At 37.5% G+C, this 20,640-nt stretch overlaps 2 protein-coding genes across 21 annotated transcripts in view; one reads left to right on the forward strand and one right to left on the reverse strand.

Moving 5' to 3' along the window:
- The window catches only part of CCDC148 (coiled-coil domain containing 148), a 259,617-nt gene extending 244,468 nt beyond the window's left edge, over nt 1-15,149 (reverse strand). For 2 of the 8 annotated variants that reach the window (XM_074336774.2, XM_074336757.2), the window contains exons 1-2: nt 14,830-15,113; nt 2,298-2,360 (exon numbers count right to left, since the gene is read on the reverse strand). Coding sequence is in view for 2 of the 8 variants with exons in the window: in XM_088794553.1 (XP_088650679.1) it covers nt 14,830-14,875 (46 nt within the window). In the remaining 6 variants the exon portion in view is untranslated. Of the gene's footprint in view, nt 1-2,297; nt 2,361-4,404; nt 4,538-14,829 lie in introns of all 8 variants that reach the window. The other 6 variants (XM_088794553.1, XM_019727195.3, XM_074336742.2 and 3 more) reach the window with 5 other exon arrangements.
- Nucleotides 15,150-15,315: 166 nt separating this feature from the next.
- Nucleotides 15,316-20,640, forward strand: part of PKP4 (plakophilin 4) — a 228,528-nt gene continuing 223,203 nt past the window's right edge. For 4 of the 13 annotated variants that reach the window (XM_074336691.2, XM_074336702.2, XM_074336692.2 and 1 more), the window contains exon 1: nt 15,473-15,630. The gene's annotated coding sequence lies outside the window, so the exon portion shown is untranslated. Of the gene's footprint in view, nt 15,631-16,206; nt 16,742-20,640 lie in introns of those variants that run through there. The other 9 variants (XM_074336670.2, XM_074336698.2, XM_074336705.2 and 6 more) reach the window with 5 other exon arrangements.

Here is a 20,640-nt window from a genome sequence, read left to right on the forward strand (position 1 = left end):
CATTGCATGTGTATACCACAATTTGTTTATATATTCATCTGTTGATGAATATTTGGGTGGTTAACATAAACAAGACACTTTTACATAATCCATGGGTCAAAGTAGAAATGACAATGGAAATTAGAAAATATTTTGAATTGAATAAAAATGAAACTACAATGAAGTGAAATTTGTGGATTACAGTTAAAGCAGGGCTCAGAGGAAAGGTGATAGCTTGAACTACTAATATTAGTGGAAGAAGAGCAAATTAAACCCAAAGTAAGCATAGAAAAAAAGAGAATTAAGAGAAAAAAACGAATTAAATAGGATTGAAGTAGCAAACTTGTTCCATAAAAGGCCAGTTAATAATTATTTTAAAGTTTGCAGACCATAGGGTCGCCGTTGCAGTTACTCAACCCACTTGTTGTAAATATGAAGGCTGCCACAGACACTGGGTAAATGAATAAGTATGGTTACGCTAAACTTTATCTAAAAAATTAGGTAGTGGCCTGGATTTGGCCACTGAGCTATAGTTTGTCAACACCTAAAGTAGAAACTAGACAACTAAAGAAAATAAATGTAGAATTTAAATAAATGTAGAATTTTGAAAAAATTGGTAAAACTCATAAACTTTTAGACTGATTAAAAAACAGGAAGAAGGTATAAATTATCATTATCAGAAATGAAAAAAGGGCCATCACTACAGACCAGATACATATTGAAAGAATAACAAGGGAATATATTATAAACAACTTTATGACAACAACAACTCAGGTTGAATGTACAAATTCCTGAATACAACAAATTATCGAAAATTACTGAAGAACAGAAATCTGAATAGCCTTACATCTATTAAATTAATTACATGAATTATTAAAAATCTTCTGAAAGACAAAATTCCAGGCCCAGAACATTCCAGGGTAAATTCTATCAATCTTTTAAGGAATAAATAATGCCAATCAGAAACAAACACCTTCAGACATTAAAAGAGAAGGGAACATATCCCAAACCTTTTTATAAGGTTGGCATTACCCTGATACCAGAACCATAAAAGAAATTACAGGAAATCTACAGACCAATGTCTCTCAGGAACAAACATAGAAAACTCCTTAATAAATAGCATACTGAATTCAAAAATATACATAGACATTTCCCCAATGATTAGTGATGTTAAGAACCTTTTCATGTACCTGTTAGCCATCTGTATGTCTTCTTTGGAAAATGGTCTATCAATTCCTCTGCCCCTTTTTAAATTGGATTTTTTATTGATCTCAATAAAAAGATCATTACATGATCTTACATGATCATGTAATATGTGACTTTTCCTCTTCTGTTAGTATTTGAAATAAATTATGCTGAAGATTATTAAAAGATAAATTCTTTGCTATGTGACATCCTATGTCTTAGGAATTTAAATTCCTGCTTTTGTTGATGTATTTCTTTGAGCTTCAAACACAAGTACTTTATTGAGTAGTATTCAATAAATACTGGAAAAAAGTACATGTATTTTTTAAAAGATATTGTTTAATATTGTTTTCTGTCCATCCTAGAAGAGTGTGAAGAAATGTGAAATATTCATTGATTTTTCTAAATCCAATATCTTCCATGTTCATCAGATATGCGCAGTACGAGTTTTATAAATGCTGCAGAATTTTGGCTTTTTACCAGTCAAAAATCTTTTCTTGTGCTTTTATTTTTTATGTGACGTATTTGTTATGCTCGCGCTATAGAACATTAGGTGAATGGGACTCCTTAATCAGAATGGGTAAATACCACTTCTTTAAAAATAACTCATATTGTTAAATTTTGAGGTGGGAACTACACTTTGCACCCAAATTTAAATCTTGCTATTAGATTTGTCTGCCTTTTCCTTACTAAAAGAGCTGTTTATTTTAAAAATCTGTTTGATAAATTTAAAAGAGCTCCATTGTCAAAAACAAAAATTTGTAAAAGGTAGCACTGAAAATAAATTTAATTGCCTTTTGTTCATGAATGGCCAATTCTATTTTATAGTTTGAAAGAGCTAAGAACAGATTGCTTCCATTACATTGTTAGTAAAGAAACGTTTTCATCAATTAATATTCTTTGCTAAGAATCGTTTTTTCCAGTGCTATTTCTCAAATGGAGTGTTATATAAATAGGCCTGCCCAAAGGACAAATTTTGAGATTTTTTTTACCATCTTAAAGTATAATAATTATGGCGTGCCAGTTCAGCATTGTGACAGAAAGCAAAAAATTACATTTCAAACAGACAATTTACTTAGAGAAAAAGTTACCATATGTAGTCGTTTCTGTAAATTAAATGAAAGGCACGTTACCTGCAAATCATGCCAGTCTTCCTCTTTATCATACTTTTTGCCCAACATTTACATCCCAGAAGTCTGGAAGGGAAAGGGCAGGGAGTCGGGAATAGAGTCACAAAAGGCCCCTGAACTGTAAGAACACAGCATTCGACTCACCCAGAGCTATTCCTGTGCCTCAGCAGTACTATGTCCTCTTTCAGCCTGTGTTCAAGTGATTACATTTTATGAGGGTCAATGGAGAGAGGGATGCAATAATCTCCAACATTAATTGAGCAATTACTATGAGCCGGGGACTATCCTAAAACCTTCATCTATTTTGATTCATTTAATTCTCACACTAATGTTTGGGTAACACTGCTGTTCCTATTTTGCAGAATAGGAAACTGAGGTCCAAGATCATGCAGTTGCTGAGGGGCAGAGACCAGATGCACACCCAGGCAGTCTGGCTCCTCAGCCCATGCGTGTAACTTCTCTATTCTACTCCCTCCAGGAAGGGAGACAACTCACAGGTGGTGCTTCTCAACATACACAGAAGTGGACCTCACTCATGCTTTTTTTTTCCCAAACAGCTGTTTCCCTGTTAAGGTAAAAATAAGGTCCTGGGGAGGGAAAGGAAGGCAAGATATAAGTGAGAATTAAGAGAAGAGTCAAATTTTGAACAAAGAAAAAGGAAGTCTTTTGAAGAGAGTTTATGGAAAAATGAAAACAAAGAAGGTGATGGAAATAGACTTTAGGGCTATAGCAAAGTGATAAACATTTTCTTTCAAAAGAAAACAAAGCCAAGATTTAGAATGAGATCATTCAGTATTTCATTTTCTAAATGAATTAATCTAAACCCAGGGAAGATTTTAGTCTGATGCATTTCACAGATCAGTAAACACAGGGCCGGAGAGATTAATTGCTTTGTCTAAGACTTGAAGAAGCAAGTATCAAGGGAAGGCTAGAACCCAACCAGATATGCTGGCTGAGCTCAGTGCTCTTCCACCAACTGTATCAAACACAGTTTGTCAGCGTTTAAAACACAGAAGTGGGAGTCATTAGGGTTTTAATTCAATTCCAAGAACGTAAAAAATAACTGCACTGTATACATACTAAAGATTAAATACAAAAATATCTGAAGGTATCATCTTCTCAGTAGACAAATAATATTGTAGGAGAGCAATGTAGATAAAGTAGTCATTTATAAATGCAAGGAAGAGAATTATTGGTAGAACTGCATATTTTTTCCTCTATTGTTTTATCCTTATAAAATTTTTAAGTTGACATTATCTTAGTTTTGGAAAATTTAGTTACACACACACATATCAAACACAGTGAAATGTCTAAGTGATATTAATTCTTCTTTATTAGAGAGATTGATAAGGTTGAATGGAAAGAGTCTTAGGCTAGTAGTTATATGGTCAGTATTCATGCTGGTTTGTAATGTCTAAGGGTTTTTTTCCAGCTCTAAAATTCAATGATTTTAGAAAACTGATTGTTTAAAAAACATTGGATGAAAACATTAAATTTAAGCATATTTGACCAATGAGATTATGACATACCACCTACATAAGCCTATGAGAAAACTGTATATAGAGGCTTCAAAAAAGGGAGATATACAAGAAGTTAATAAAATGCTGAAGATTATGTTACCTATGGTAGTTCAGACTATGTTAGTTAATAAAGACATTTTTTACCTAATGGTGACAAATAGAAGGAACAAAGCAAAAAGAAAAGTTAACGTAAAGTGGAAACGAGGAGTCCTTTTCTGAGATAAATTCTTAGATACCAAACACCCTTTTGTTTACGATCAGATGTAGGTACAGTAGCATGCTCATACTAAAAGTTCGTAAGTTTACGCATTTTACATTTTTTTAAGTTTAAAAGTTAACCATTACTGTTTGTGAGAATGGAGAATTATATTAAGCCTCACTTTCATATGTGGGGCAGACGCAGTGGAAAAATAAGTGACTTTTGCAAGGTCAAATAGTAAATCATTGAAAGCCTAGGATTTTGAAATCAGGTTTTCTATTGACCATAAAAATCCATTAATTCTGTGTGGGTAGAATTTTTTTCTTTTCTCAAATTTTCTACTTTATAGCAACTTCTTGAGTCTTCTTTTTATTGTACATTTTTTACTTACGTCTCACTTTTACATCATTTGGATGTGTCAAAAGAATACTCTGCTCAATACCACTTGAGATTTCACTGACTTCACTCAGGTTAGATCGTGATAATGATCAGCGCCTGTGATGATGTTATGGATCGAAATGTGTCTAAAAAAATGTTAAAAAAAAAAAAAGAAATGTGTCTTATTTGAGACAAATGATCTAAGTGATCTTCAAGACAAAGAAAAGAGACAAAAAAAGGTGAAAATGTAGTCTTCAAAGATTTATTCCTACTACCTGGGGAACACAGAAGAGAAAACTTAAAAATGAACAAAAACAAACAAACCAAAATATGAAGGAAAGAACGTACATTTTATCGAAAGATATTGCAAAGCTGAGGTCTCCAAACATTCTCAAACACATACCTCTATTACTGAACATCTTTGAGCACACACCTCTAAAATTAGTGTAAATTCTTTAAGTGTAATAGTGTGCTAGCATTATGTACATGAAAAAAACACAAATATAGAAAAATCCATAAGTACAAAAAAATACTGCCATATATAATGTTGATAATTTAAATAAATTTTAGTGAGAGTTATGCGATGGAAAATGTTGCATTACCTTGAAAATCTTGGTTTAGTACATGATCATAGAAGAATTCAAAGTCTAAGTTCAGATCATTCCCATACTTGGTGATAAAGGCTGTAATAACTAACACAGATACTGCAAAAACAGATATGGAAGTAGTGCGACATTGGCTTCATGTACACAATTATGATACTCAAATTTCAATTCCATTCATTAATTACACAAAGTTATAGTTTAGTTTTTTTCTTCAGTAAATTTCTGACTTCCCTGCTATCAATCAGTTTTCCTTGCAAAGTTGTTTTTTTTTTTTTCTTTTTTCTTTAATGTTTAACAAGTGGGGTCTAATTCCACTGAAATGCTATATGGAAGATTTTCCATCATGTTAGAAAATAGTTTCCAAATTTACTAAGTGATCATATATGAAAGTTTCAAGATGATGTGCTTATGTCATTTTTTAAATTTTTATCCGTAATAGCTTTACTGAGATCTAATTTATATTCTACAAAAATACATCCATTATTAAGAGTACAATGTAATTATTTCAAGTAAATGTAGAAATTTATAAAGTTCATAAAAATAAATTGTGCAACCATCAGCACCATTCACTTCTAGAACATTTCCATCACCTGAAAAATTTCTGTCATAACCACTTGCATTCCATATTCCTATCCCAGCCCAAGATAATAGCTGGTCTGTTTTCTGTCTATACTTTTTTCTTTTTTTGGAAGTGCAACATGATACCAGTTTGTGGCTGGCTTTTTTCCTCTTGGCATAATATATTGGAGGTTTATCCATGTTGCAGCATGTATCAGTAGTTCATTATTTTTATTGCTAAATATTAATCTACTTTGCCATAAATTATCTAATCATTAGTTGATAGACATTTGGATTATTTCTAGTTTGTTTTTTTTCTATTATGAATAGTACTACTATTATTCATGTAAAAGTCTTTATGTGGACATATGTCTTTATTTGTTTGAGTGGATTTCTAAAACTAGAATTGCTGGTTTATAATTGGTTTATATTTTTAAGAAACTCTCACATGGTTTTCCAGAATTTATGAGACTTCCCGTTTTCCACATCCCTGGCATTATCAAATCTTTTGCTAATCCTCATTCTAGTGGTTGTGTAGTGGTATTGTATTGTGCTTTCAGTGTGCATTTCCCTAATGATTAATCATGTTGCGCATATTTTCATGTGTTTGCTAATCTGTTGTATAACTTTTTGGTGAAACGTCTATTCAAATATTTTGCACAGTTTTAATTGAGTTGCTTTCCTCCTTCTGAAATTTAGAATTTCTTTACATATTCTAGATATGTCACTTATCAGATTATGATTAGCAAATAATTCTTTCCTAGTCCATAGCTTGTCTTTTCATTTTCTTACTGTCTTTTGAAGGACAAAACTTTTACTTTTTATTAAGTCCAATTTATCAATTTATTCTTTAATGGATCATAATGCAGATCTCTAGGAAATCGTTGCCTAAAGCAAAGTCACAGATTTTGTATTCTGTTTCATTCCAGAAGTCTTATAATTTTAGTCCTTAGGTCTATGAAGTACATTGAGTTAATTTTTCTGTATGGTGTATGAGAAATGAACGAGTATAAGTTCATTACTTTGCATATAGTTGTCTAATGATCCTAGCAGCATTACTTTTTAAAAATATTTTTAATAACAGTTGACATCAATATTATATTAGTTTCAGGTGTACAATAGTGATTAGACATTTATATAACTTACAAAGTGATCACCCTAATAAATCCAGTACCCATCTGATACTACACGTAGTTATTACAATACTACTGACGATATTCCCCATGCTAACTCTACATTCTCATGACTATCTTATAACTACCAATTTGTACCTCTGAATCCTCTCTCCTACTTCACATATCTTCCCACCCTCCACCCCCAAATCTGGCAACTATCAAAATGCTCTCTGTATTTATGTGCTTTTTTCTGTTCTGTTTGTTCATTTATTCTGTTCTCTAGATTCCACATATAAGTGAAATCATGTCACTTTTGTTTTTCTCTGTCTGACTTACTCCATTCAGCACAATACCCTCTAGGTCCATCCATATTGCTGCAGATGGCAAGATTTCATATGGCTGAGTAATATTCTACTATACATATGTTCTCTTGCTCTCTCTCTCTGTCTCTCTACTTTTTAACAATTCCTCCATTGATAGACACACAGGTTGCGTCCACATCTTGGACATTGTAAATAATCCTGCAATGAACATATGGATGCACATGTCCCTTCGAAGTAGTCTTTTGAGTTTCTTTGAATAAATACCCAGAAATGGGATTACTGGGTCCCTCTTTGTCTCTTTATAGTCTTTGTTTTAAAGTCTATTTTGTCTGGTATTAAGTTTTGCTAGCCAAGCTTTTTTTGTTTGTTCCTTTCCATTTTCATGAAATGTCTTTTTTCCACCTCTCTACTTTCAGTCTGTGTGTGTGTGTGTCTTTTAATGTGAAGTGAGTTTCTAGTGGACAACATACGTAAGGGTCTTGTTTTCTTATCCATTTCAGCCACCCTGTGTCTTTTGATTGGAGCATTTAATCCATTTACATTTGAAGTATTTCTTGATAGTTAAGCAGTTATTGCCATATTATTATGCATATTTTTTAAATCTTTTTTCTTATTCTTGAAAAAGTCTCTAACATTTCTTGTAATACTGGTTTGGTGGAGATAAACTCCTTCAGTTTTTCCTTGTCTGGAAAGCTCTTTCCCAATCCATTGATTCTAAGTGATAGCTTTGCTAGGTAGAGTAATCTTGGTTTTCCAAGATTTGGAATATCCACTTTGAATATTTCATGCCAATACCTTCTGGCCCCAGTAGCATTTCTTAAAAAGACATGCCTTTCTCCACTGAACTACCATGGCATCTTTATAGAGAACCAATTGACATTAATGTAAGGATTTATTTCTATACTTTCTATCCTGTTTCATCGATCTAAATGCCTATCATTATGCCAATACTATATTCTATTATTGTAACTTTATAGTAAGTTTTGAAATTAAATATTGTAATTCTTCCTCTTTTGTTGTTTAGGGGATATTGTTCTTAGACATGTTCATTTTAAGACTGGCTTGTCAGTTTCTGCAAAATATGCTTGCTGGGATTTTGATAGGGATTACACTGAATCTATTTATCAGAAATCTTATACTTTTTTTCTAAAATTTTTCCTTTTTGTCATGTTATTATTAATGGAATTGTCTTCTAAAGTTCGTTTCCAAATTGCTAGTTCCTAGGATACAAAAATACCATTGATTTTTTGGTTTGTTTTTTATATTGGTCTGGTATCTTAATGACTTTGCTAAATTCATTTATTACTTCTAGTATTACTACTGTTTTTTGTAATTCTTTAGGATTTTCTATGTGTTGGTTCATGTCATTTGTGAATAAAGACAGCTTTATTTTTTTCCAATCTATATGCTTTTAATTTCGGTTTTTCCTTATTACATGGCTAAAACTTCCCGTACAGTCTTACATAAAAGACATGAGCGTGGATGCCATTTTATTTTTAACCTTAGGAAGAAAGCATTGTCTTTTACCAAAATGTGAGCTCAGATGTAACTTTTTTATAAATGTACTTTATCAGATTGAGGAAATGCTTTTCTATTGCTAATTTGTTGAGCATTTTTATATGAATGGATGTTGGATCTTGTTAATTGCTTTTCTGCATTTATTTTCTTGATTTAATTTTCATTTTAAAAATCTATTAAATTACAGCAAAGTAGAACAATTCCTGACTTCTGGTTCCTGACATGGTAAAGTACTAGCATGTGCTGTTGACTTGCTCCCCTAGTCCCACCCGAAACTGTAACCAGTTGTTTGCAAATCCTGTGATAACAGCGAGCTGAACTGGTGTATAAAGGAAACAGGGCCCCAGGAATGGAAAGGGCCAAGTACCACAGTTGGATGATAGGATGTGGGGAGAACTCTTGCATGTGATTTATTTTCTCTTTCCTACTGCTTTGGTCAGCTTATTGCCACCTTTATGAAGCACACAGAAAGCTTTGGAATTAAGAAAATAATGAGGTCATATTTTCCAATAATTTATTTTGGGAAAAGAACTTTAAATTTAGTATTTTAAATAGCATTTTAGTGTGGTGATCATTTGATATCAAGGGTTAACACTGAGTCAAGAACTGCTTTACAAAAGAAAATTAATTGTTGACTTGTCAGGTGCCTCGTGTCTGCCTTCTTTAGCTTTGGGCTTCACTCAAAGCTGACAGTTGTATGGGTTATACACAGCAATTAGCATACTTTCAACATCGGTCCATTTATGAGGACTGTCACCTTCATTTTTGACAGTTTTGTTATTAGGTTGGTACAAAAGTAACTGTGGTTTACAAGGTTAAAAATAATTGCAAAAACCGCAATTACTTTTGCACCAACCTAATATAGAATACTTGATGGAGATTTTTTTCTTCTTTTAACATTTTGAATATGTTCTTCACTGCCTTCTGGTTTCTTTTGTTTCTTACAAGGCAGCTATTAAAGTTGTTGTTGTTCCCCTGTACATGATGAGTTGTTCTTCTCTGTTGCTTCAAAATTTTTCATCTTTGTCTTTCAGCAGTCTATGGTGTACCTCGTTGTGGTTCTCTTTATGTTTATTCTATTTAAGATTATTGAGTTTCATGGATTTGTATATTAAAATTTTTATAAAATTTGGGAACTTTTAGGCCATTGCTTCTTTAAATAGTTTTTTATATACCCTTCCAACCCTCCTTTCCTTTTTGTTCTCCAAACTATCCCACAAGTTTCAGGGTCTCTGTTCATTTTTCTTCAGCCTTTTTTTCCTTTCTGTTCTTCAGATTGGATAGTTTCTGTTGGTCTAGAGATTCCATTTGTTTTTTTCCACAGTTTCTATTTCTCCGTTGAGAAATGTTACTTGTTTAGTCATTTTTCTTTCAAGTTTTTCAACATATTTACAGTAGCTGTATTGGATTTGTTGTCAACTAAATCTAATAAGCTGGCCCACTCAGCATTTTTATTGGTGACACATTTTCCTGAATATGGGTTACACTTTCCTGATTTTTTTTTTTTGCATGTCTCATGTTTATTTGTTGAAAACTGGATAGTTTAGAAAAAATATATTATAGCAATTTTGAATAAAGTTTGGTTTTCTCCTGAGAGGCTTTTTTTTTCCTTTCTTTCTTTTAATTGCTGGATCTTAAACTTCATAATCTATTTCCCCTGCAATGGGGGACACGACTGTCTCTGGTAAATCTTCTGATTTTATTTTTATTTTAAAGCCTGGTTCCTAAAAAATTAGTATAAATCTATAAAATAAATATTAATTCCAATACATTCTTTTGATACCAATGGTGTGGCAAAATGATTCTACCTTGAAAAAGCGATGATATTGCTCATCTTCTCAAAGTTCTTCTCTTGCCCTCAACTTCAAAGGGGAAGAACTGAGAGGTGAAGAGCATAAGGCTTTGAGGTTGTGGAGTCGGGAAGAATAGACACCACAATAAATAAAGTTCTTTTACTCAACTTAGGTTGACAATGTTTGCAACTAGACAGATCATTCATTTTCTCTTCTTTGCTTGTTAGAAATTTTTAGACTGTTGCTCATCATAGTCCAACAAGATGGTCATAATATATGTTTTGTGTTGTTGTGAAATACTTGCATAATATTTTAGTGAGAGACTCATTAAAGGCAAACCATGAAAAGAATGGCTTAGGGGTAAATATAAGCAATATAAATCATTCAGGTGTACAATTCTGTAATACATCATCTATATATCACATTGTGTGTCACCCCATTAAATTTTAATTTAAAAAAAAGAAACAGAAATCTTATGGAATAAAAAATGAAGTTTATTCTGCTTTCATGGGTAGAATAGTAACCCAGAAAACATCAGGACCAAGGCAGTTGCTCTCTCTGGCTGTCTTGTTCTCAATTCCAAATTCCCAGGAGAAAAATCTGATCGGCACTGTTACAGGTTGTGGGTCAATTGTCAGCCTATGAATTGGTTACGTTTGAATCAGGTCCCCATCCAGGCTGGTACCATGGGCCAGATGGAAGATCATGAGCCCATGCAGGGCTACCTACTGCAAGGGTTGTAGAGATAAATACCTGGAAACATGTCTGTTATATCTACCAGATGTTTGATGCCTTTCTGATTTTATGAAGTTATTAAATTCTCAGGATTGTACTGTGTTCAAAAAAGACAGAACATCCTGAATGTTTCAAATGGAAAAAAATGTAGGTAACCCTTATTTAACCTGCTCAACAAAGCTGAGTTTCAACTGTTTTCCCCCATGCACAGAATTTTATAGCCTTAGCTCTGAATATAACTTGATGTCAAAGCACATCAGTGCTTCTCACATAGGTCCCCTCCCTCACAGAGGGGTCCAGATAAGTCCCGGTAGAGGTAAGATCTGAGGCCTTTCTCTCTTAGGAGGCTACATGGCAAAAACCTCTACTCCACTCTGCCTCACTTTTCCACTTTGGAACTCTGGTCCCATCTTTTTCTAATTACCTCCCAATATTACTGATTCTAATTTTTCATTATTGGAAGGTCAATTCTGCTAAGGATTAAATAAAAGGTTTAATGAATTTTGGCTTTTCTTAGTGTGAGAAGCACGTCTAAGGCACTGTGATATAGTCATGACCATGATATGTATCCTATTCTAGGAGAGAAAGCTCACAGAGATAAGTATAACATTGGATATAGAGTGTTAAGTGCCACCGTAATATATTAAAGCAGAAATCCTCTCCACCATGGGGTAAGGTCAGGAAATTTTCAGAAAAATCTTTACAGGTAACTATTGGGCAGGGCTCTAAGGGCAGGGGAGAATTTACATATTCAGAGAATGGGCTGGAGGTGACGCACTTCCAATTCTGAAATCTAGAGCAGAACTATTAAACTCTAGGATCTCTTTTTAGGACCAGTTTACTTCATTGCTTTCTTTCCTTAATTTGCACCCTGTATGTTTTAACATTCCTTTTAAAAACAAAACAAACAAAAAACCCAGTAGCAGCTATCCTGTACTTTTTGGAGTTATTATCTTTACTGCCCTCACCTTCTCTATATACATCCAAAATGAGAAGATACAGTGTTCCTGCTCCCCCCTTTTCCTTGTGGCCTCTGCTAATTTGAAAACAACAAACATTGGAAAGTTACAAAGTTTTCATAATCATGAAACGTTGAGGTTGACTGACCTCTTTCTGGGATGGTCACTAAAAAGTTCCCTTGGATTTGCTGTTTACATTTGTTTTTGAGGATGGAGCTCGCCAAACTCCTTCCTTCTTTCCAACATTTTTAACTTGCCCTAAGGCCCAGTCAGCCTGAGCAGAGACCCCTCTTCCTTTTTTCTAACCTGATTTGCCCTAGGCTTCTCTTCCCACTCTTAATTACCAGGAGTTAGTCCCACACAGGTAGTGCGGCTAACAAGTAAAAGCTTCCCCTTCTCAGGTACATTTGCATTTCTATGGACCCTCAGGGTGAGAGACAATGGTTTCTAACCTTCACTGGAAAGCTTGAATTCGGGCACTGCAATTTCCAAGTAAAAAGAACTTTTGTGCTTTTAAAGGAGGAACCTTTATGCAAAATGAGTTAGGATTTTGAATCTTCAGAATCATTTTGGTTATATTCAAGGGCCAGAATATTGGGGGTGATAAAAATAGAAGCCCCGAGAAATTCCCTTCAGACTGTTTCTTGGTGAAAGGAATGGCCAACAGATAGAGATGGAGGTAGGGCAGAAGGATGGTGGTTTTATAAAAAGTCAGATACTTAAGGGACAGTGAAAAAAATATTAAAGGATGGAACACATGACCGAAGACAGAAATTATAATCAGCAGAGCAACATCCTGGAGGAGGAGGAAAAAGAATGACCCATGTTTAGGAGCACAAGTGGAGTATGAGCTTAGAAGAGAAGTATAGACACCCCTTCTCAGCCAGGACTGAAGGAAGTGATGAAGTTTAAAAATTGAGACTGAGGTCTAGGAAAGTTAAACTGAGGAAGCTCGTGGTGGATGCCTCAGTCAAAAAAAAGGCAAAATCATTTGCAGAACTAGAAGACCAAGTACAGTGGGAGCTTAAGGACAGCAGAAATAGGACAGGTTTGGGAGAAGTGCCTTGGATAATGTCCCTAGATAAGAATCCTTGATAATTGATCACCCTACTGATGAGAAAAGGAACTTAGAGAATCAGTGAAGACCCAGCCAAGAATGGATAGCATAAACTTATAGTGGAATAAAATTTCTTAACCTTATCTAGTAGTTCAAGAGCAAGTTCAAAAGAAACTTTTCAACAATTATGAAAATAATAATGTTGAATGAAAACATTTTAGGTGACAATAATCATGGTGGATTTTAGTAACATTTTAATCATTACAAACTTGAAATACACAATATCAAAACACTCTTCAAACATGTGACCTGGGAAAAATACAAGAAAATTATTGGAGTAAAAAAATGAATTGGTTCTTGTTTTATTTTTTCCATGCTAGCCTAAGGCAAGAAAAAGGGATACATATGTCAATGCTTTTTTCTTTTCATTAGACACATCTCCCTTTCATCTAATAATATTAAAAAAATAACAATTAATCATTGGTATCGTGTTGGTGCATTAAAAATAAGTCTTATTTATAAAAAAAAAATTGCATTTTACCTTTTCTATTCTCTTATAAACAAACACAAAAGAAAGCCACAAATAAAAAGCATGATGATCTAATTTTCATGATGGCAAAGCATGAGATAGCATTCCATGGCCCCTGGTGATTCCTTCCCAATTCTGAAACTAGAGGGAAGACTCACATGCTCAGTTGTTTTGTTCTGCAGTCCAACCCTGCATAGGATTGTCAACTCAGTTCAAATATTACTACAAATTGTGAGAGATATTTTTCCAATCAAGGCATCACATTAATAATTCTTATCTATGTTTGTAATCTTCAACTACAGTAAGATAAAAAACAACAGCAAAGCGTATTATCAACTTAAAGTTCTGGACAGTAGGTAGACATATAGTTTGCTGAAGCATTAATCCGTTTCTCTCAACAAAATATTTGTAATTTCCAAAATCCTATTAGCTTTTTCTAACAATATGGTCAGCCCCAACTGGAGGGGCAGTAACATAGACAGTCTTCTTACTAAAGAGATTGGTATAAACAAATAGCAAAATCACCAAAAGAAGGAACCTAAGAATATTAGTGGCTGCATGATAGAGCAATATAATGCTTAAAAGCCTAATATATTCATGAAATCTCATTTTAGTAGCCAGTATCTAAATATGAAAGCTATTTACCAAAAACAGTTGGTATTGACAAACAAGCACAACGTAACTTTAAATAAAAGATTTGTTAAAGATCAAGATTTTTGTGTGTACTGATTCCATGGCTCAGTGTTTGTTGCTGTTTTTTCCATCAAATTTAGACATCATCTGGAAAATACCCAGAAAACAAAATCCATCAACTGTAATCTATTTCCTTCACTCTCTTGTGAAATCATTAGAAGCACGGATTGACTCTGTCACCTGTCTCCCCCACCCTGTAACCTCTTAAGGGAAAGAGCAAACATCTGTCAGCTCATAGTGCAGAAAGCACACACAGATAGGTGTTTAATAAATACCCTTCAACACAGAGATTAGAGGATTGCTTTGGGAAGCAGGGAACACATTATCTTCTGTGTTGAGCTTATGACATACAGTATGTCAGTTTCCTTACCGAACTATCATCAAAGGAAATGCTTTTTGAATCTCCTTTATGTAGGGCTGTAAGTTTGAGGACCCAAAAATTAGAGGCAAGATCCGCCCTAGGCAAGGAGTGGTTGGGAAGAACAAGTAGAATTCAGGAGTTTCAGTGACGTCAGGAGGAAGCAGCGATTTAAGGGGTGGGGAGCAAACTCACCTGGAGAAGCAGAAGCTGCACTCATATCTCTAGGGTCAATGGGCATAGCCTCAGGGGCTCCCCAGACGCGGGAAAAGGGAACGACCTCCAAGGCTCTCACCTTCAAGGACTGGGGCTCAGCTGTTCCTGCCTATGACGCCAGGAACAAACCCTACCTTTCACTGCTGGAGCTGACAGAAAGGCAAAGCAAAAGCTGCGCCAAATGTTAAAGCCAGCTCCCGGGAATCCCCCTGCACTTCTTTCCCCCACCCCCATCCGGCGCCCGAAGCCACCGACACCTTCCTCCTCACTCTCCACCTTCTCCAGGCCCTCACGCTCTTAACAGCATCGGTCTCTATGGCAACCTGAAACCGCAGCTCCCATTGGCCCGTTCAATATGAGGGCCGGGCCAATAGGGAGGGCCAGCCTTTTCCTTCCGACCAATGGGGTTGGCGGGGAGCCGGTCTGGGGACGGCGGCGTGCTGACGTTCCCGGGAGCACAGGGCTGGCTGGGCAGGCGGGCTAGCGGCTGGGCGGGCGGCGGCGGCCTCTGGGCAGCAGAGGGGGCTCCGGGGCTGAGTCTGTGTCGTTGCCGGCCGCAGAGGCGGCACCATGGGCACCGGGTAGAGGGGCAAGTTGGCCACCGCCGCCGCCGGGGGTGGTGGGAGAGCCGCTTCGGGGGAGGGGGCGGGTGGGGGAGGGAGGGGCGGGCAGCCGCTCCGCCACGGCACTTTTTTAATTTTTCGGGTGCCGTAGGGGCGACCCCTCGGCATTGCTGTCCCTGATCCCCGGAGCGACGACGGCCGCTGCCTAACCTGGAAAGTAAGTGTGCGGGCTCCCTGGAGAGCGCGGAGACTCCTGCCCACGAGACCCCCGGCCCTCGGCCCCTCGCGCCCCAGCCGGGACCTGCCTGCGAGGGGCACGGTGGGGGGACGGGCGCCTCCCTCCCGTTACTCCGTCCCCACCGCCTCGCGGCCGCCTTGGCTTTCCTGCCCCGCCTCGTGTTCCTGCCCGCACTCGCCTGCCTGCTCCCCTCCCCCCGGCAGGCGCACAAGTTTCACCCTCCATTTGCTTTTCCCGGTGATTCCTCTCCTCGGGTCTCCCCTACATATCGCGCGTGACCCCTCCCCACCTTGGCCTTTTCTGATCCAGAGCCCCCAGCCCTGAACTGGAGCGCCACGCCGAGCCCCCCTGGACGTCTGCCGGGAGGTTTCCCAGCTCCTGCCCTCCTGGCACGCCGCCCCGCGCCCCCAACACCCCGAGGCGCCCGCCTTCCCCAGCTTTCGGGGCCGTCTGTCCATCCCTCCCGCCCCAGATCTTGCATCCTGGCGCTCTCCCCTCCCTCCCACGCCCCTGCTGCCGCGCGGTCTCGCGTTTGCCCCCGGAGCCCCTCACTCCAGCGGGTCCTGCCCACCGGCTCTGTACAGTGCGCCCTTCTTTCCTCGCGGCGTATGCTCACGCTCCACCCCTCCCGGGTCCCCGGCTCCGAGCTTCCCCGGCTATCCTCCTGCGCCGCCGCTTCCTTCTTTCCCTGCCAGTAGTTGAAGTGGAGCTGCGGCACCTCCCTGGCGGATCGGGTGTCCCTGCCCGGCGCTGGGGCTGCCCGGCCCTCTCCTTTTTACCCCCTACCGGGGAAGCGAAGGGGTGAGCCGCGGGGCCGGGGTTTGGCTGCGTGTTGGCTGAGTGCGACAAACAGCGAGCGCGGGCACTGGAGGCGCCGCGGCAGCCGTGGCCGCTCGGGGAGCAGCAATAGGCAGGTGTCTGTGTCCGGGGGGGACGCACGCCGCGGGCTCGTCGTCGGGCGACAGATTGTGCAGGAATGCGAGGAATGCACCAGGGGCATAGTCCAGAGGGCCCGCCGCGGCTGCACTAGAGCCTTCCTGGCCCAGCTCCCGCCGCGCAGTCAGAGGTCACCGGAGCATCTTTGGAGCTGGTGAGGCTCGCTTCACTCCTCTCCTCCCCTTGCCTCTTCATGCGGCAGAGAGGGCGGCGGAGGGGAAGCGCGGCAGTTCTGTTGGGCTTCATCTAGCCTTTCGTTTGGGTTTTTGCTGCATTGGTCTCCAGGACCGTGAATTTGGGGCCAGTGGCAGTGTAGCTAAGGTTATTGATCACTGCACACGGTTCTTGGCAAGTTTGGTTTGCAAGGTTTAAATTGTGCCTGGTTTTTCTGGGGGTTTTATGAAAACCTGCAGGAAAGGGTGCAGAAGGTTCTCAGAGTAATGAGCTTGCAGCCAACGTATTTTAGCTCTATCAAAAAATGTCTGTTAATGCTCATGGACTGGGATGTACTGCAAAAGAGATCTTGAATGCATCGCTTTGCTGTCATAAGAATTGTAATTTTTCTTGTCATACTGGGCTGTGTTTAGACCTCTTATAATATATAATGAATAGAAACAGAGAAGCAGTGTTTGGTCAGCGATGGGACAGATAGAACTGTCTGGTACAGTTAAATTCGGGGCGTGTCAGTTACCATTGAAAGTAACACGGGGACAACACAATCATGTATATTTAAAGATGTAATTTATTAGTTGAGGTCGCAGTTCTTTTTTTTTTTTTACTGAGTTTGAAAAAAAATTAACACAGCCCTACAACTTTTAAAGAATGGTAATTATAACTGTGTAAAATCAATAATGATCAGTATACATTTTTTGTCAAATTTTATTTTCCTTAATGAAGAAAAGCAAATTTTTGACAGAAGATAATTGTCTAGAATTGGTCTTAGATTCTTTTATTTTAAAAGGGAAGGTAGAAGACTGCTTCCCTTTTTCAGTGCTATGGAAGTATCTTTCTGATGCCAGTGTAACAGTTATGGAAAATGGCAACCTGAAATGAAAACAACGGGTGTTTAAAATAAGTGTTTCTGATGTTGAAAAGCATACAATGTGTGCTTTTATTTGACACAGTTTGCTTTGGAGGTTGAGTTTACTATAAGCCTCTCCACACTTGGTTATTTTGTATCAGATTCAGGAATATAGTAAGTTGGTTGTCTAGCTATCTTCCAGCACTCACTTTGGGTGGATCAAGGGCATTGAAAAGTATACGATGAGCACCTTTTAGTTAAGGACCTAATGGAAAGGAGAAATAGAAAAGAAAAGGAAAAAAAACAAAAACAAAAAAAAAACTGCACTGGGAAAGGTTGTGTTTTTTGGCTGCTACATTGTTTTTCAGGTATGTCCATGATATGTAGACCTTCTAATTTAGAGGTTGAACTCTTAATTAGAGTTAGCAACACTGTAGGATATTGGAAGGTGTTTGTAGATGCCAACAGGAAACTTGTTATGTAACAATATCATATTACAGCAGACTTTAACACGTGCTTATTTGATTTGATGGGAAGATTAGAAGTAAAAGCACATTTAGTTTCTGTTACAATAGAAATTGAAATAGCCCATTCAATATATAGATAATGCATATACAGGATTGGCTGTACAAGTAAAGTTTTACCTATTCAAGTAAAGGTAGGCTTTCAGTTAGAAACGTATTCTATTGTTATAGATATTTGAATAGAGGAAGTTTTTAAACAGGTGATAATCCACAATTGAAAACAACATGTACTGTGTTTTGACTAAGTACATTCCCTCCCCACCCCCCACTTATATAAGAAGGTGCTGCATTTCATGTTTTATATGTTATACTGAAGAGTCTGAATTGGGAAACTAAATGTCCAGTTACCATAATTGTTATATATACTGTTTTTGGATGGAGATAAGGGAGCAGGATAGTGATGAAAGCAAAAGAGAAGGTAAGCAGAAAATAGGGGCAGCTAGCATTCATCCAGAAAAATATGTGTGTTATTGTTGCATTTGCAAGCAGAATAAACCAAAATCTCATTCTGTGACTAATTCTAATATCATAATTTGAATTTAAAGAAACTACTACCAAACTCAGTTTAATGAAAAGTTTAACAATTGAATGACCTTGGGTATTTGGATTAAGTTTATATACAAAGTCAGAAATGCAATTTTCTTTCTTTTCTGAGCTATATAAATTAAGAATGTAAATTTAATTAAAAATTTTAAATCCATTTAATTTTTAAAAATCCAGTTATTGCCAATTTTAAAACTGAATGATTTCCATGTTGCTGATCAGGGATTGATTTAAATAGAGAATTTTCATACCCTAGATGATGCCAGCTCATTTGGTAAGTCCAGTCCTTCATCTTATTGCTTTGAAATATTAAGATATTTTGAGAATTCTTGTTACTGTAATGTTTTTTTCTATCAATCAAAAAGCAAATCCCTAAATTGCTTAATTCTAAAATGGGCATCATTCTTAACTGGAAGATAAAGTAAAAGTTATTCTAGGGTTACTCTTGGGCATAAACATCCATGGAATTGTATGTCACTTTGGGAAGTTGCCTTCACGCCTTCCGTGTCCTGGGAGATAATTCAGGGTGTTAGATGGTTTTGTAGTGCCTTTCCTGCACTGAAGGGGGAAGAAGAATCTGAAATATAACGCCAGTGGACTGGATATGTATGGGAAGTTAAGTAACTATTTCACTCCCAAACTGGGACTACAAATAGCTGCAAACAGAGAAAGGAAACAAAACTTTAAGCCTATCTGAATGTAATGCTTCAAATACTACCAGTAAGTGATACCAGTAGCTGGTCAGTTTGATGTCCAGTAGTAAGAAATGACAGGCTTCTTTAAGAGTAAAGAGATCACATCCTCAGTCACAAAGAGCAGTAATTTATGTGCTGGCTGGCTTCAGCTGAGAAGTTGTACAATACTCAAGTGTTGCTCACGTTGCCACTTTAATAATTCAGTGGAATTATGTTCATTTTTAGGGGGCAATGTTACCATAACTAAATTGGGGATATTACATGATGGTACGCTTCAATTAAGCTTAGAATGCCACAGATATTCCATTTGTCATTGTTTTTTTCTTTTTATAATTTAGATTTACTTTTATTTGATACACAAATAAATGTTGGCTACCTTGCTGTTCATTTTATTGTTCGTAGTCTTGATAATATTACAGTTTACTATGGCTCGTATATAATGATTGATAGCAGATGATAAAATGTCTTTAGAGATTGGATTGTAAATTTTTAATACTATAAAATATATAAATTAAAATGTGGAAGTGTCTGAATTATTTTAAGTCATATCATTGTGAGGCATTTTTCCTGAATCAAATAATGCCCGCTGATTGCGGAGATGCCAATCCCTGTAGGCAGATATATCATATAGCCCTTACCGAGTACAGAACTCACAAATGAAGGGTGGGAATGGAGGGGGCTGGGGGAACCAGTAACCCTCTTTTTTCAACAGCCAGGGCAAGTTTGACTTCTGTAGTTATTGTCTGTATTAAATATAAATTTAATGATTTGCAAATGCCCGAGAGTGTTTATCTTGCTCTTCCCTAATCTGGATTCCCTCCCGGTCTGCATCCCCATACACACACACACTCACACCACTAATGCATCCCTCCGCTTGGACAGGCAGAGAAAGCCCGTTTTCAGGGGCCACTTACATAGAATGTAGAAAAGTTGGTGCCTAGTGTTCCAGGTTGGATTTAAACTGGATTTGGGTTTTTGTCATAAAACCATATTATAAAAGTTGTTAGGTAAAATGTGTAGTTGAAATGGGACTATCAGAGTACTATGCAGGCTTTGGGAGCCTGGCCTGGAACCTGGAATACAGTTTTTCATAGACACCCACAACCCATTTACAAATAGACTTTTAAGAGACTGGGTAGGTGGTGTCTGAAATTCTGGTCCACTGTAAGCTCTCTTAAATTGCAGATATGAGAGGGAGGTGAAATTAGGAGATCTGTCCCTAAACTTTATGACTTCGACAAACCATTTAACATTTGGGTTATAGTTTCCT

The sequence above is a fragment of the Rhinolophus sinicus genome, chromosome 17 (genome assembly GCF_057876585.1).
Source record: "Rhinolophus sinicus isolate RSI-liver-muscle chromosome 17, RSI-T2T, whole genome shotgun sequence".
Classification (NCBI taxonomy): domain Eukaryota; kingdom Metazoa; phylum Chordata; class Mammalia; order Chiroptera; family Rhinolophidae; genus Rhinolophus; species Rhinolophus sinicus.